Source organism: Sturnira hondurensis, unplaced genomic scaffold (assembly GCF_014824575.4).
Source record: "Sturnira hondurensis isolate 20B ecotype Veracruz unplaced genomic scaffold, ASM1482457v3 Scaffold0019835, whole genome shotgun sequence".
Lineage (NCBI taxonomy): Eukaryota > Metazoa > Chordata > Mammalia > Chiroptera > Phyllostomidae > Sturnira > Sturnira hondurensis.
The window spans coordinates 5,252,573-5,268,308 of NW_028092466.1; the positions used below are offsets into that span (position 1 = coordinate 5,252,573).

At 50.1% G+C, this 15,736-nt stretch overlaps 1 protein-coding gene and 1 pseudogene across 1 annotated transcript; one reads left to right on the top strand and one right to left on the bottom strand.

Moving 5' to 3' along the window:
• Positions 1-4,107: 4,107 nt before the first annotated feature.
• On the bottom strand, positions 4,108-4,710 carry LOC118974643 (40S ribosomal protein S15-like; annotated as a pseudogene).
• A 4,616-nt stretch (positions 4,711-9,326) lies between these two features.
• YBX2 (Y-box binding protein 2) lies at positions 9,327-15,494 on the top strand. The gene is made up of 9 exons (XM_037028149.1): positions 9,327-9,619; positions 10,250-10,313; positions 11,867-11,900; positions 12,749-12,838; positions 13,409-13,693; positions 13,879-13,982; positions 14,349-14,526; positions 14,921-15,004; positions 15,124-15,494. The coding sequence occupies exons 1-8, from the start codon at positions 9,343-9,345 to the stop codon at positions 14,969-14,971; spliced, it is 1,083 nt and encodes a 360-aa protein (XP_036884044.1). The 5' UTR covers positions 9,327-9,342; the 3' UTR covers positions 14,972-15,004; positions 15,124-15,494.
• The last annotated feature ends 242 nt before the right edge of the window (positions 15,495-15,736 follow it).

Sequence of the window (15,736 nt, forward strand, 5' to 3'; positions counted from 1 at the left end):
ATGAGTACCAAAGACAGTTTGGAAATCTAACTGATGAAACTTGGTGGTTAATTAATGAGAAAGATGAAGCCAAAGGGTAAGTCAAAAGTGCCTTCAGTCTGTGTGACTGGGAGATATAACATAGTGATCAAGACATTCCTGAAGGTAAATGCAGTCATACAGGAACAAGGAAATTCTCTTAAGGTTCTGGAATTCTGAGATTCAAGCTCAGTGTTGGATAGGGTGAGCACATTAGTCTCAGAGCAAAGCTGGGCTCAGGAAGGTAGGTAAGAATGGGGCTGAGGACAAACCAGTTATTTCTTTTTGTACTTGTCCCTTACCTGGAAGGTAAAGGGTTCCAGTTTATCAAGAAGAATGGTTTTACATGATTAAAAAGATTCTGCCAAAATTTCTTTATTATGAAAACAGGAGTCCATTGTAGAAAAATTTTGAAAAACAAACAAACAAAAAACTAACCATAAACCCCATACCCAGAGGCAACTGCTATTAATGTTTAACCATATTTTCCTCCAAACTTTTTCTATGCCTTTTAAAAAAATACTTCTGAGATCATAGTGAACTGTCTCTGTGTTGCATGTGAAGGTAAATTAAGTCACCTGATGGAAAGAATTCCCAGGTAGAAAAAGAATAGGCATAGGTTGGGGTTGAGGTGGGAGTTCTCTGTGTACAAATATTTCACAGTAAATTGGAGCCAAGATGGAGGCGTAGGTGGAAACACTGTGCCTTCTCCCACAACCAAGTTTGAATACAATAAAGGTTTAGTAAACAAAGACACAGCCAAAGAACAGAAACACTGAACTATATGGAAGTCTGACAACAATGAACGGTTCAACAGGGACCGGTAAGAGGGGCGGAGCCAGCAGCAGAGCAGGGTCCGGCAGGAAAGATCCCCTGACCCAGGCACCCAGTCAGCTGGGGTAGCAGTGGGGTAGCAGCACAGTAGCAGCGCGGACCCAGTGAGGGTGCAGGGCAGGCTGATCTCTGTCACACATTCCCGCGCAGCAGATTGAGCAGTGAGACGGACCACGCAGGCCCCAGTGGGCAAACCCAGCAGCAGAGGGCTGACTGTGGTGGCACATTCGCATGCAGTAGGACGAAATGCACAGGCCCTGGCAACGGTGGCAGCTGCAGCTGCGGCGATGGGAGGCGGCTCACAAGACCACAATTGCTTTCCTTTGACCCCGCCCCCACATACAGAATCACAACCCAGCAACTGAGTTGCCCCGCCCTGGTGAACACCTAGGGCTCCGTCCCTCATATATAACAGGTGCGAACAGACCAAAACACTATGACTCAAGAAGAACTCAAAGCCCCAGAGCCGATAACTCTAAGTGAAAAAGAAATAGCGAACCTCTCAGATGCACAGTTCAAAATACTGGTGATCAGGATGCTCACAGAACTGGCTGATTATAGTCACAAATTAGAGGAACATATGAAGGCTAAACTAATTGAAATGAAGGGAAATGCACAGGAAACCAATAGTGATGGAATGGAAACTGGGACTCAAATCAAGGGAGTGGACCAGAAAGAAGAAAAAAATGACCAAACAGAAAAGAAGGAAGAAACAAGAATTCAAAAAAATGAGGACAGGCTTAGGAACCTCCGGGATATCTTTAAATGTTCCAACATCCAAATTATAGGGGTACCAGAAGGGGAAAAGAAACAGCCACGAGTGGAACACTTATTTGAACAAATAATAAAGGAGAACTTCCCCAGTCTGGCAAAGGAAATAGACTTCCAGGAAATCCAGGGAGCTCAGAGAGCCCCAAAGAAGTTGGACCCAAGAAGGAACACACCAAGGCACATCATAATTACATTAGCCAAGATTAAAATGAAGGAGAGAATCCTAGAAGCAGCAAGAGATAAGGGGACAGTCACCTACAAAGGAGTGCCCATCAGACTGTCAGCTGATTTCTCAAAAGAGACCTTACAGGCAAGAAGGGACTGGAAAGAAGTATTCCAAGTCATGAAATCCAAAGACCTACAGCCAAGATTGCTCTATCCAGCAAAGCTTTAATTTAGAATGGAAGGGCAGATAAAGTGCTTCTCAGATAAAGTCAAGTTCAAGGAGTTCATCATCACCAAGCCCTTATTCTATGAAATGTTAAAGGGACTTATATAAGAAAAAGAAGATGAAAAATATGAACAGTGAAAGGACAGCAAAGTCACAGTGATTAACAACCATACCTAAAACAAAAGCAAACCAAGAGGACAGCTAGATCAGGAGTGGAACCATAGAAATGAAGAACACATGGAGGGTTAGCAACAGGGGAGTGGGAGGAGGAGAAGGGGGGAGAAGGTACAGAAAATAGCATAGACAGTAGGTAGAAAATAGATGGGGGGAGGGCAAAAATAGTATGGGAAATATAGAATCTAAAGAACTTGAGACACGTGGTCATAAACTAAAGGGAGGGAATGGTGGGGGAGGGGGTGTGCAGGGTGGAGGGGAATGAAAGGGGGAATGGAACAACTGTAATGGTATAATCAATAAAATATATATAAAAATAAATAAAATTGTAAAAAAATAAAAGAAAAAAAACAAATATTTCACAGTAAATTGATCCTTATCTAAGGGACCTAGACAGGGGCTATTCTTCCTTTCACCCTCAAGGGCTTGCATAAAAGTCAAACACATCAAATGGACCTTGAGAATAAGCAAATAGATGACTCTTGGAGGAAGTGGGGGTCTTAAACATGCTCTCACAGCACTCAGCTGCTGGGATCATAGCAGAAATCTAAACTGCACTCACTCATCCATTCATTCAGCTAATATTTACTGAGTCTAAGTACTAGATACTTGGGCTATAAAGAGGGTGAGCTTGACAGTATGATTTGTGCCCTATGGTTGGGGAGGGTTGGGGGGAATTTTCAGATAATAAATAAATATCCAATGTTGGTCTGTGTGCTCAGGCCAGTACCTAGCTACCACCAATGAATGATAGGTTTATAAATTAGTTGACAGAGAGGAGGAGGACCACCCTGAGGATGCCTGAGGATCTTTGTGATTTTGATTTTGCTTCTTTGGAAGTTAAAACAAAAAAAGATGATGTAGGTGAGGAAGAAAGAGACTTCTTATCCTGGAGGAAAACCTTATCCAAAAGTCCTCTCTACCCTCCACTCCCAGAGGCCTTGTTCAACCTGGATGATACAGGAAGTCAGACAGTTTCTTAGAAACTGGACCAAGTATGTAGGAATAAGGCTGAGGCAAGACTGACTATAGACCCAGCTCATAGAGGAAGGAAACTAAATAAGCCAATCACAAATGACTATATAGCATTGACTATGATGATTCATTTGCTCATTCATTCACTCATTCTCCAGATGGTCACAGAAAGCTTGCTCTGTGCCAGGCCATATGGCCAGTTGGGGGAATTCAGAGCTAGTCAGGCAATTGCAGAAAAGTGTGATGCAGCCCACCGCAGAGAATGTGGGTTTGAGTGAGCACCACCATGGGGCCAAAGCCATCCTGGAAGCCTGGCAGATCTTTCAGCAGTGGAGACATCAAAGCTGAGGATTTCTGAAGAAGGATCAGCTCTCAACAGGGTAAGGAAGAGTCTGGGAGTTCTGTGGGCAAGAAACAAAGAAACATTAACTAGGCCCTGGCCAGGTAGCTCAGTTGATTACAGCATTGTCCCCACATGCTAAGGTTGTGGGTTGGATCCCCAGTCCAGGCACACACAAGAAACAACCAATGAATGCATAAATAAGTAGAACAACAAATCAATGTTTCTTTCTCCCCCTTCCTCTCTCTATCTAAAAACCAATCAATAAATTTTAAAGTGTTTTCCATAAGATTTTCTAATGATTTTATTTATTCACTTTCAGAGAGAGAGGAAGAGAAGGAGAAAGAGGAGAGAAACATCAGTGTGTGGTTGACTTTCACATGCCCCTTACTGGGAACCCAGCCAGCAACTCAGACATGTGCCCTGACTGGGAATTGAACTGGCAACTCTTTGGTTCACAGCTTGTGCTCAATCCACTGAGCTACACCAGCCAGGGCTAAATAAGTATTTTTTTTAAAAGAAAGAAACATTAGTTGGGTATCACCCCTGCACTGTGGGCTCTCCTATAGGGAGATGAAAGCTCAAATTGTTGTTGTTGTTTTAATTTTTTTAAGTCAGTCTGTGCTTTTATTGGCTACTTGAGAGGGATGAAGAGGGGAGAGTGGGTGGCCCCAATGCCGGGCGGCCATGCTTCACTGGCTTATAGGTGATGGAGAACTTGCGCCCAGGTAGTGAGTGGCCAGTCATCTCTGGCTGTGGGAGGTGAAGAATGGACCAGTGTTAGGTGACCATGGTAGAAAGGCCCACACCCACCCAAGCAGCACAGCTCAACACACACCTTGATTTCCACCTGGTTTAAGGTCTTCCCATTGTACATGCCCACCATGCTGCCCACTATCTCTGGCAGGATGATCAAGTCCCAGAGGGGTGTCTTCACCACTTCAGGCTTCTCCATGGGCAGCACTTCCTTCTTGGCCTCGCACGGGCACTTTAGCAGTGAGTGCTGCTTCCTCCACAGGCCGCAGTTCAGCCCCCACTGCTGCCTGGCACTTTAGAGCTGCATCAGCTGCTCATAGGACATGTCAAATAGTTGATCGAGATCCACACCTCGGTAGGTGAACTTGTGGAAGGTCCGCTTCTTCTTCTGCTCCACTTCCGCCATCTTGTTGGTTCTTTGGAAAGGACCACCCACTCTGCGTCTGCCAAAGCTCAGATTGTTTATGCATCAGTTTGGCAACAAATGATACACAGGAGAACTAGTAATTACTGTTTTGTTTTAGAAGGTCCGGACACATAATAAAAGTAGTCTTCAAATCAAAAGGAACTCTATCTGAGAAACCACTTCTGGGGAGCTACACTTGGACCTGATTTAGAGGATGAAGTCTGAAACTGCTAATGCCTTATGGATTGAGACTTTGGAGTTCTTAGGGAGGGTGAAGTGCATTTTGCATGTGGAAATGATGTAATTGTTGTGGTCAGATGGCAGACTATGTTACCCTATATTATCCAAAGATTGTCACAGTAGCATTTCTCATCTCACATGCTCTTATCCTGTGAGTTTGCCATTCCTCATCAAAAGGTCTGATGGATCTGGGCAGGCTTGTGTCTGCTTTGGCCAAGGAATTGTTGAAAAAGATGGGAAAGTGTAGTCCTAGCACAGTGGATGGAGGTTGGTGACTTGGAAACTGGGCTCTGGTGTTAGGCTGATCTGCACTTGAATCCCAGCTTAGCGTGTTCCACAGTGGTGTGAGTTTAGGCTGGTTGCTTCACTTGACTATACCTCAGTTTCCTTATCTGAAAAACTGGGATAATTAACATAGTATCCACTTCCCAGGGTTGTTATAAAGACTAAATGACTGAAAGCATCTAATATACATAGAATGGTATATGGCACATGGTAAATGCTCAACAAACATTGCTCCTACTGTGGTATTTTGTTACAGTAGGTTAAAAAAACAAGGAAGGATGTTTCAAGAGGGAGGTAGTAAGTAATAGCAGTCCTATGGTAGATAGGACAAGGAGGTAGAGGGTGGAAAAAGATAAAGGATTCAGCAGAGTGCTAGCAGAGCCTGGAAAGAGGGGAGGACAGAGGTAAGTAATGGTAGCCAAAGAGCAGATGGGAGAAGAGAAGATGGAGGCTGTAGGTATCAACACTCTCTACAGCAGTTGAGAAATGACAGAGCAGGAATTCGGAGAAGTAAACTCCAATTTGAGCTACAAGAAGAAAGTTGGAGGGGAAAGTTGTTGGGAATATTTGGTACTAGTGGACAGAGGGGACACCACCTTTTAAATCTTTCGAATATTATCTTAGTTTGATACCATAAATCTCCACTTTTGCTGTGCTAAGCCTGGACATGCAGGAGAAACTGTTCTACAAATGAGGAATGGGCACTAAAGAATGATCCCGTGTGGGAATGTGGTGATATAACTCAGAAAGAAAGGGGTGGGAGGAGAAAAAATGGAGCTGAGTTGTGGGCCTGCCACATTTCGGAAAGCCTTCAGAGCAACTAGCTAGAGAGTCTGATAGAGGTGGGAACACCCTGGCTGGCATGTGGATTGAATGCTGGCCTGCAAACCAAAAGGTAACCAGTTTGATTCTCAATCAGGGCACATGCCTGGGTTGTGGGCTGGGTCCCGAGTTGGGGGCACGAGAGAGGCAACCACACATTGATGTCTCTCTTCCTCTCTTTCTCCCTCCCTTCCCCTATCTAAAAAATAAATAAATAAAATCGTTTTTTAAACTTTTTTCTTAATATTTTATTTATTTATTTTTAGAGAGAGGGGAAGGGAAGGAGAAAGTGGGAGAGAAACATCAATGTGTGGTTGCCTCTCATGTGTCCCCTCCTGGGGACCTGGCCCACAACCCAGGCATGTGTCCTGACTGGGAATCGAACCAGCGATTGATGTTTCCCTTGCATACCGATGTTTCTCTCCCTCTCTGTCTCCCTCCCTTCCACTCATTCTAAAAGTAAATAAATAAAATATTTTTTAAAAAAAGAAAAAGAGAGGAAGGACTCAGGGCTGGAAACATGGGTTTAAGAGCCAGTCATCAGCCCTGGGTAGTGTGATTCAGTGAATTGAGTGCCAGCCTGCAAACCAAAGGGTCACTGGTTGGATTCCCAGTCAGGGCACATGCCTGGGTTGCCAGCCAGGTCCCCAGTGGGAGGCATGTGAGAGGCAATCACACAATGATGTTTCTCTCCCTCTTTTTCCCTTCCCCATTTCTCTAAAAAATAAATCTTAAAAAAAAGAAGGGGCATTAATAAAGAGAGAAGAGAGAGTGAAGTGGTTATAGACTATTGCTGAAGCCAACTCAGTGGAGTTGGTGAGGTGTGAAAGATGAAGGAGTAGAGACAGTCCAGACTGATTTCAGGAAGTTCGGTGTTAAATTAATAGAGATGTACTACTGGGCAATAGTTAAGGAGGCAGGGTGGGGCTTTCTGTTACAGTGACAGGAGAGAGTGAGACAACTTCAGGTGGGCAGGAACAAATGGAAAGACAGTGACAGGGAAAGCAGGAAGCCTTTTTCCCTAGAATACCTGGAGCCCATAAAATATTCAAATAACCAGAAAATTATATGCACAAACCCTTCAACTGAAAGAAAAATTAATTGCATCTTTCCGTAGCATCTGCTAATTCTTATCCATGGGAATAGAGAACATGTAACTGTTGTACGTACACATGTGTTGTTTCATGGTTCAGAGGCCTTGGTGGGAGTACTTTTCCCTGCAGCATCCCCAACCCTGGTCTCCTAGCCAATTTTTAATCTTACTACAAACAGGGCTCACCTTTCCCATGAGCTTCCTCTCATTTCACTCGCAAAACTTACAATTAAACTTAGCCTACACCTGAGCTCTTTATGTACCTTCCATGAGATTTTTTGTTGCCGGGGACACATTGTAAACTATCTTGCTTGCCTTTTCCCAGCCTCGGTCTCCTGCTTCTGGCATCCCTTGAGTTTAGGGGTGGATATAGATAAATGGGCCCTTAACAGGCTAAAGGACAGTAGTCAATTCTGTATCTTTCACCGCCTCGCCTTTTGATTTGGCTGTTTTCTCATCTTTTCTTTTATTTTTTCCTGGGAAACAGAACTCTGAAACTGGGGGGTGAGAGGGTACACGATTAAATAACGGCAAGGAAGCCGGTGCAGGAGGCCCTCAAAAACGGCCAGGAGAGGGTGCTCCAGGACAGGGATTGGCGGCGGCGGCGGCGGCGGCGGCTGCTGCGGTGTGTGGAGAGCTGAGGGCTGGGTCTGACAGGGGGACACCTGGACTAGGGAAGCGCACGTGGAGAGGAGCGGTGCGTGGGGGCACGTGAGCTGCCTCGGGCACTCTGTCCTGGCTAAAAATACGAACTGCCCAGAGCGGACCACGTCCTCCCTGGGTCGCGCAGGCGGCCCTCGGGAGGAGCGACTTCTGGAGCCGCGTTATTCTGGTAGAGAGATTGCGCCTCCAAGGACGGACCTCACGGGCTCTTGAGAACCCGAGGCAGGCTTCCCACCAGGCCCCAGTCTTCTCAGCTGTGGAATGGGGACCATTCTTTCTTTTTTCTTTTTTGAAGAAATATGGAGAGCCTTTGTTGCGTCTGGCACTGTTCCAGGCATCAGAACTGTTACTGCTGTGGAGTTCAGTCTAGCGTTGCGGAGGGGACGGGGGAGGGGGGATAGGGAGACTGGGGAATAGAATAAAGAAGCAAAAGAACAAACAGATGCTCTCATATTTTAAAAAATGCCATGAGAAAAATAAAGGATGATGTAATAGAAGTGATATGTAAGCTGGTATTTGAAGAAGTCACCCTGAGACACAGAGGGCACGTCTAGGCAGAGGAAACTACCTGTGCAAAGATCTTGAGTCTGGCTAGTTGGAGAAAAGAAGAGAAGGGAACGGCCTCCGGCTTCGGAGGCCCTACCTCACCGGAGCTTACAGCGCCCAGCACGACTGACCCTGAAACTGCTCTAGGGTGATAGACATCAGAGGGCGAGGGAAGAATAGCTTGATTAGGGTACCGACTATCTGGATTAACGTTTATCAAACTCAGCGAAGAGTTGTGCATTTTGTTTCTATGTAAATTTTACCTTAAAAACAAAAGGTGAGAGTCCCCGGCTTGTGAAAGCAACCGTGAGCTAGAAAAGTCGTTCTGTGTCTTCCAGCTTGCAGCGGGCAAATACCGCAGTCGGGGCTGTGTAGGCATACTCTAGAGACAGGGTGGAGGCGGGCAGGGGGAAGGCATTCACACCCAAGCAGCGTACAAGCTAGGGCGGTCTCGAGGGTGGAGGAGATCCGTGCGCTCGAGGCCAGACGGAGACTGCAGAGTCCCGGCCCCGACTCAGGTCGTTAGGGGCAACCTTGGAGCTGCCAGCCCCACCCCGCCCTTCGCGCTGAGGCCAGGTGGCCGTTGGGGCGCCACCAGCCCGTTTGATTTCCCGCGGCCGGTGGAAAGGGGCGGGAGGAGGGGGGAAGGGGCTGTGGACCAATGGGTGGGGCTGTGTGCAGTCACGTGTAACCTCGGGGCGGGGCCCAGGTGTACTTACGGGGCGGTGGGCGAGGGCCTCAGCCACTACGCGAAGTCCGGGAGGCGGGGCGGGCGTGTGGGTCCGGGGGTGGGCTGCTCCGCTAGGATTGGCCTGTGGCCAGCAGGCGGGGCCTGCGCGCGCCGCGGCTGCAGGCTGCGATTGGCCTGGGTTCAGGGCCCGCTGCCGGCTTGCGGGCGAGCCTCTGGGCGCGAGGACCTGGTGGGGTGGTGGGTTCGCGAGCCGGGGGGAGAGGCTGGGGCGGTGGTGGCGGCGGTGGCGGCGGAGGAGGAGGTGGTGGCGGCGGGGGCCGGTACTGGACCCGGCGGGATGAGCGAGGTGGAGGCTGCAGCGGTGGCGTCAGTGGCCCCCGCGGCCACGGTGCCCACGACGGCGGCAGGGGTGGTAGCGGTGGTGGTACCGGTGCCGGCGGGGGAGCCACAGAAAGCAGGCAGCGGGGCGGGGGGCTTCGGGGTCGGAGTCGCCTCGGGCCCAGCTGCTGGGACCCCATCAGCGCCGGGCCCCCACACCCCTGGCAACCCGGCGACGGCGGCCTCGGGAACCCCCGCGCCCTCAGCCCGGAGTCAGGCGGACAAGCCGGTGCTGGGTGAGGGGGGGACGCGTGCCAGGGCGGTTCTAAGGGGGCGGGCGGGCTGGGTGAGGGGCGTCGTGGAGCCTGGTGGGGTCCAGAAAACCGAAGGCGGGCCTGGCCCGGATACTCAAAGGACCAGATGGACTAGGGGCAGAGGACCTTACTGGGTTCTTGTAGTGGGAAGTCTTGACCTGCCTTCCTGGGCAGGAGGGCGTGGTAAGCAAGTCCAGCTAGGGCCTTGGGGTGGAGAATAAGCCTCAGGGTCTGGCCACGCCCCCGGGGCCGCAGACTTGGCTTAGGTGACTCAGGTTAGAACCAGGTAAATCTCTTAAGCCTGCGAAGGAGGTGCACTGGGGACCCTTACTTTAAGAAGGCTAGAAAACTCCTCAGGTAGGACCTGAGGGCCCTCTTTTGTGGACCTAGGTGAGTATGCGATCCTCGGTGAAGGGCCTGGATTTGTAGGCTATGAGGAACATGTCTTAGAGTTGGAAGGGTTTTGAAAGCCTGAGCTTGGCTGTGTGGGCGCTTCCATTTGAAGTTAAGCTTACTAGGCAATAGGGAGGTAGGTTAGATTTTGGAGTTTCTCAAGACTGAGTCCCATCTCTTCCCCCATCTTACTGTCCCTACTGCATCTCTGCCTGGCAGCAATCCAGGTCCTGGGCACTGTCAAATGGTTCAACGTCCGGAATGGTTACGGATTCATCAACAGGTATCTGAGGAACCAGGGAGGGTGTGGAATGGGTGTCTTCCAAACTGGCCTGTGGGACTGGACACCTTCCCAACCTCATTTCTACCCTGGCCAAGGCACATGGTTGCAGTCTCCAGCTGACACTGATTGAAAATCTTTAAATCATAGCACAAATGTGGGCAAGAAGATTTTCCTCATCTTCAAGGGCAGAAGAGGGTTGATTTAGGAAGTTGGCAAACCTGGCTCTGGCCCTCCCAGCTTGTTTATCTCACCTTCTGGTTTAGTTTGCCTCACCTTTGGGGCTGAATGTACCTGCTCTGCACTCCAAAGCTCAGGCCTCACTCATTTCCTCTTTAGGGCAGCACACATAGCATTCTTATAACTCATCTTCCTTAGAAAGTTATTGGCTCATTGGAATCCTCCCACTTAATGGGACTGAGGCTGGTGGGGGGTGGGGAAGCAGCCAGCCTAGCCAGAGGCTGCTGCTTTGCTTCTCTTTGGCAGCCTTACTCCCTCCCGTCACTGGAAGGGCCCTAATGGCAGATTCTGAGCAAAGCCAGGTCTTTCCCTATGGGCCCTTCCCCAGCCAGGGCACCTTGCCCAATGCAGACCTCCTGGGAGAGCTTAGTTCCCTCTTAGCAGGCTGACCTTTGTGCAGACCCAAGTGCTTTACAGCTAGAATATTTGTTCTAAGGGCTCTTCTCTAATTCTGAAAACTGAGGACTCCTGGGAGGTTCTGAAGGAAAGCCTCTCCCCTCCCCCGCATTGGGGTGCTAGGATACACTGGGGTAATAGACAAGTAGTAATAGAGAATGATCGGATATTATCTTCTCTCTCACCCTTGGTCCCTTGGTGTGTTGAAAGAGGGCCTTACTGTGGGCTTCATCTCCTGGACAAGGCTGAGAATAAAGTTTGGGGGCTGTTTAGAGCAAGTTCTTGACACATTGTCCCCATCTCAAACTTGTTCTCCACCTTTTCCCCATCCCCACTTCCCGAGGCTCCTTGACTCTAGAAGGAAGGAGTCAGGAGTGGAATTTTTTTTAAGATTTTATTTATTTAGAGAAAGGGGAGGGGAAGGAGAAAGAGGGACAGAAATATCAATGTGTGGTTGCTTCTCATGCACCCCTACTGGGGACCTGGCATGTGCCCTGACTGGAAATGGAATCAGCGACCCTTTGGTTCACAGCCCACGCTCAATCCACTGAGCTACACCAGCGGGGGACAGGAGCGGAAATTTCCAACAGTGATGGAGGTTGGGGGAAAGGAGGTGTTGACCAGGGACAGTTACACCCAGCATTACCAGGTTCTAAGTGGTAGAGGGTGGAGTGCTCAGTGCCTGCAAGGTGAATTTGCCTTCGCGCTGCACCCTTTCTTCACGAAGCCCAGGTTTTCTACTGAGGTCTTAGGTATACTTCTCTTCGTATAGGCTTCTGGGCGTCTTGTCAACCTCCAAGCTGCCATAGAAGGCTGGAGAGGATGAGCCTACTGATTTTAGGACTAGGCAGCTAGGGAGCCCTTGGGGGAGGTGAGTAACTCACCAAGGCCACCTCCTAACAATGCATCCTGTTCTGCAGGAATGACACCAAGGAGGATGTCTTTGTTCACCAGGTAAGAGCTAGGTTGGCTTTCTGAGGGGAGGAAACTGCCCTCTCTTCAAAGACTTTCATCATAATTCTTAGCAGCACAGATCATGCTTCTCCAGCTTTGACCTCAACAGCATGCCCACCAGGTAGTAGTTTCCCTCCCTGTCCGCATCAGGTGCCTGAATTACTGCCATTGGCTCCACATGTGTTGGGTTGTCTCTCTAAGAAATATATGTGCTGCCCTCTGGGCATGGCATACTCAGTACCTACTGGAACGTGTTAACACCAGGGGAGTGAATCACAGACATTGTTCAGAGGAAAGAATACAGGCTTCAGACACTTGAGTGCAGTGGTGTTCAAAGTGTGGCCCCTGCACGAGCAGCATCACCTGACATGCAAAATCTCTGGCCCCAGACCTACTGAATCAGTCAGGCTTGGGGGAGGGGCTGGCGATCTGTTTTAACTAGCTCTGCAGGTGATTCTGATGCAGGCCACAGTTTGAGAACCACTGCTTTGGTGGAAAGAGCTCTCAGTGGGATTGAGGTTAGCAGTACAGTACATTTTACCCATTTCACAACTTAAGACTGTCTCTGCTGTTTGATTCTGAGCTTGTGTTTCATGCCTCCCTTTTTAAAATCCCCGAGGGGTGAAGGGAGGAGGGGGTGTGTCCTGGAGACAGTGGTAACTGCACAATCATTCTTGAGGCCCCTAGTTTATGGCTTTTCCCCTATTAACTCTGACTACCTTCTCCTTGCTCCACCCTCCAGCCCTAGCCCACAAGTAAAATGGTGAAAAGAATAAAATTGGGTGGTGGGCCCAACAGGGGTGAGAGAGACTAGTCCTCACCTTTCTCATGGCCTTTCCCCTAACCAGACAGCTATTAAAAGAAACAACCCCAGGAAGTTTCTGCGCAGCGTTGGAGATGGGGAGACTGTGGAGTTTGATGTCGTGGAAGGAGAGAAGGTTTGGGGGCTGTGGTGGGATATAGAGTGGGAGGGTGGCCTGGATGTCATCCCAGGCTTTGCCCCTCCTGAGGCCAGCTCATTCCTCAGGCTTGTCAGCCCAGACTATGTTCTCAGGCAGCTGTTGTCATTTTTAACACTTTGGCTGCTCTAAGGGATATTCTAAAGAACAAGTCCCTGTTAGCACTTAGTAATTAATATCGGGTTTCTTTGTAGTTCAAGCACATGTCTGTTCTCCACATGGGACCCTGTCTGTGGGCTCTGAGTCAGCCCTTTAGTAAGATGGACAGTTGCTGCCAGACCTTTCTCCATCCACACCCCCCACCTCCCATCTTAAGCTCAAGAGGGCCCAGTAGCAGCTATTTCAAAAGGACGAATTGCAGAGGTAGACCCTCCTAGAAGGGTCCAAACACACCATTGCCCCCCTGGGGGAGGGTGAAAAGAAGTTAGAGAGGTTGAAGAAAGCTGAAGAGAGGATTTAGGTGGAAGAAGGAGGATACTAGTAATTCGAGCCACTTTGGGAATGTTGTGTGTTTGTTGTTGGAGCAAGTTCTCTCCACCCCTTTTCCAGGGTGCAGAAGCTGCTAATGTAACTGGGCCTGGGGGTGTGCCAGTGAAGGGCAGCCGCTATGCCCCCAATCGACGTAGGTTCCGCCGATTCATCCCCCGTCCTCGCCCAGCTGCCCCACCGCCCATGGTGGCGGAGGCTCCATCAGGTGGGACAGAACCAGGCATCGAAGGGGAGCGAGCTGAAGACCCTGGGCAAAGGCCCAGACGACGGCGCCCACCACCCTTCTTCTACCGACGTCGCTTTGTGCGAGGCCCAAGGCCCCCCAACCAGCAGCAGCCTATAGAGGTGAGGGGGGAACTGGGAATGTAGAACCAGCTACCCACATCTTAGGAAAGGCCTTCGAGTTGGTGAAGAGAGAGAGCACAGAGTCCCCAGAGGAAGTGGAACCCAGGGTTGGGAAGAACTGTGGACACCTGGGTCCTAGGCAGCCGCTGTTACCCCAGCTCACCAGGGCCCCTGTATGTTCCCAGGGCACTGATGGGGTAGAACCTAAAGAGACAGCCCCATTGGAGGGGGACCAACAGCAGGGAGATGAGCGGGTCCCCCCACCCAGATTCCGGCCCAGATACCGAAGGTAAGACTTCCTTTATAGGGTCCTTCTTTTCCAGGGTCCTACCTCTTCCTTTGCTGTCCAGTATTGGACAGGGGTGGTAGGTATAGGGATATAGGAGGGGTAAGGAGGATGGGAAGGGGAAGAGCTAAGCTCTCAAGACAAGCCAGAAGGTAGTGATGTAGGAGATGGGGAGTGGAGCTCAGAGGTCACTGCATTGGCGCTCTGGGGAAGCAGCCCCTGGGTCTGAAAACTTGGCTCCTGGGGGGTGGAGTGGGGGATGGGGAAGCTGGCTGGTCCACCTCTCCTAGGGAGGTCCTGGGAGGAAGGGAGGGAGGTAGTCTGCATGGGGCTTCCCACACCCTTTGGTGACCACACTTCTCTCCCCAGGCCTTTCCGCCCCAGGCCACCCCAGCAGCCTACCACAGAAGGTGGGGATGGCAAGACCAAGCCCAGCCAAGGATCCTCTGATGGTTCCCGGCCTGAGCCCCAGCGCCCACGAAACCGCCCCTACTTCCAGCGGCGACGGCAGCAGCCCCCTGGACCCAGGCAGCCCACAGCCCAGGAGGTGAGGACCTCAGTTTGACTGTCCATCTGCTGTGGGACCAACTTCCCCCTCTCCTTTCTTCCCTCTTTCCCTTCTCCCCCTCCCCATATTACTCTATCCTTCTGTTCCCCCATCCCCTGGCTCGCCCCCTTTCACACAACCTGACACTAGAGTCAGTACTACTGGGTGCACCTGTGGCAGGCACCCCCCGACCAGGAAGCCCCAGCAGAGGCAGTCAGCCCCTGCAGACACCCTTCTAAGTTCTGCTTGAGCCACAGCACCAGCTGTGGATGTAAACTGGGGGAGGAATGGGAAGGGGGTGTGGGAATGAACGGGAAGAGAAGAGGTGGGAGAGGGTTGAAGTTGGAGGATTCTGAGGAACAAGAGGGTCTCAACTGACCACTGTTCTCTCTAGACCTCAGCCGCCATCAACAGTGGGGACCCCCCCACCACCATGCTGGAGTGATTCCAACTCAAGGACACCCAGAACTACCATCTGGTGAGTGGCTGCTCTCTCTCACCCAGGGCGGGGAGCCAAGAGGGCAAGGAGCCAAGAGGGTGGGGAACAGGGTCCTGATAACTTACTAGTCATGACTGTCCTTTCTTCTTCTCTCTCAGGTATCTGCCAGTTTTTCCAACTGACCTGCACCCTACCCAGCACCCCCTGCCCCCTTTCCCATAATTCATGACATCAAAACACCAGCTTTTCCCCATTTTCCATGAGACTCAGGAGGGCCAAAGCAACAGCCTTTTTTTTTTCCTCTCTCCCCTACCAAGGGTTGAAGGAAGGGGTCCATCCTTTTTGTTCAGAGGCATCAACTCCCTCCCCTAAGTCAGGCTGAGAAGGAACCAGCCAGCTCTTACCTCCTCCTGGTTGTTTTTCTTTCCCACCCCAGTTTATTTTTTGTTTCCCCTCTACCCACTCCCTCTGAAGCCATTTTATGAACCGTCATGTGCCACCTGAGCCTCCAGTAAAACCAAAAACAGGCTTTCTTGTGTCTTGGTCTCTGCCTCATTTCTGTTCTGCAAATTACTGGTAACTTGCTGGTAAACTTGGGGAGGAAGAGAATGTGCTGGGGCCAGTGGGGGGGGCCTGGTCGTGAACGTTGTCCCCATGTTTCTGCCTGTGGAGCTCTGAGCAAGTGCTTTCATCCTTGTGAGAATCACCTTCCCCAACTGTGAAATGGGGATAATATGTCCCTTGCAGAATGAGTGTTTTGTAAAGTACCGA

Bases quoted from the DNA above. Each gene is read 5' to 3' on its own strand.
- YBX2 (XM_037028149.1), top strand. From the start codon at position 9,343: ATGAGCGAGGTGGAGGCTGCAGCGGTGGCGTCAGTGGCCCCCGCGGCC. The intron at 11,901-12,748 runs GTAAGAGCTAGG...TCCCCTAACCAG, and splicing joins AGGATGTCTTTGTTCACCAG to ACAGCTATTAAAAGAAACAA. The intron at 12,839-13,408 runs GTTTGGGGGCTG...CCCCTTTTCCAG, and splicing joins ATGTCGTGGAAGGAGAGAAG to GGTGCAGAAGCTGCTAATGT.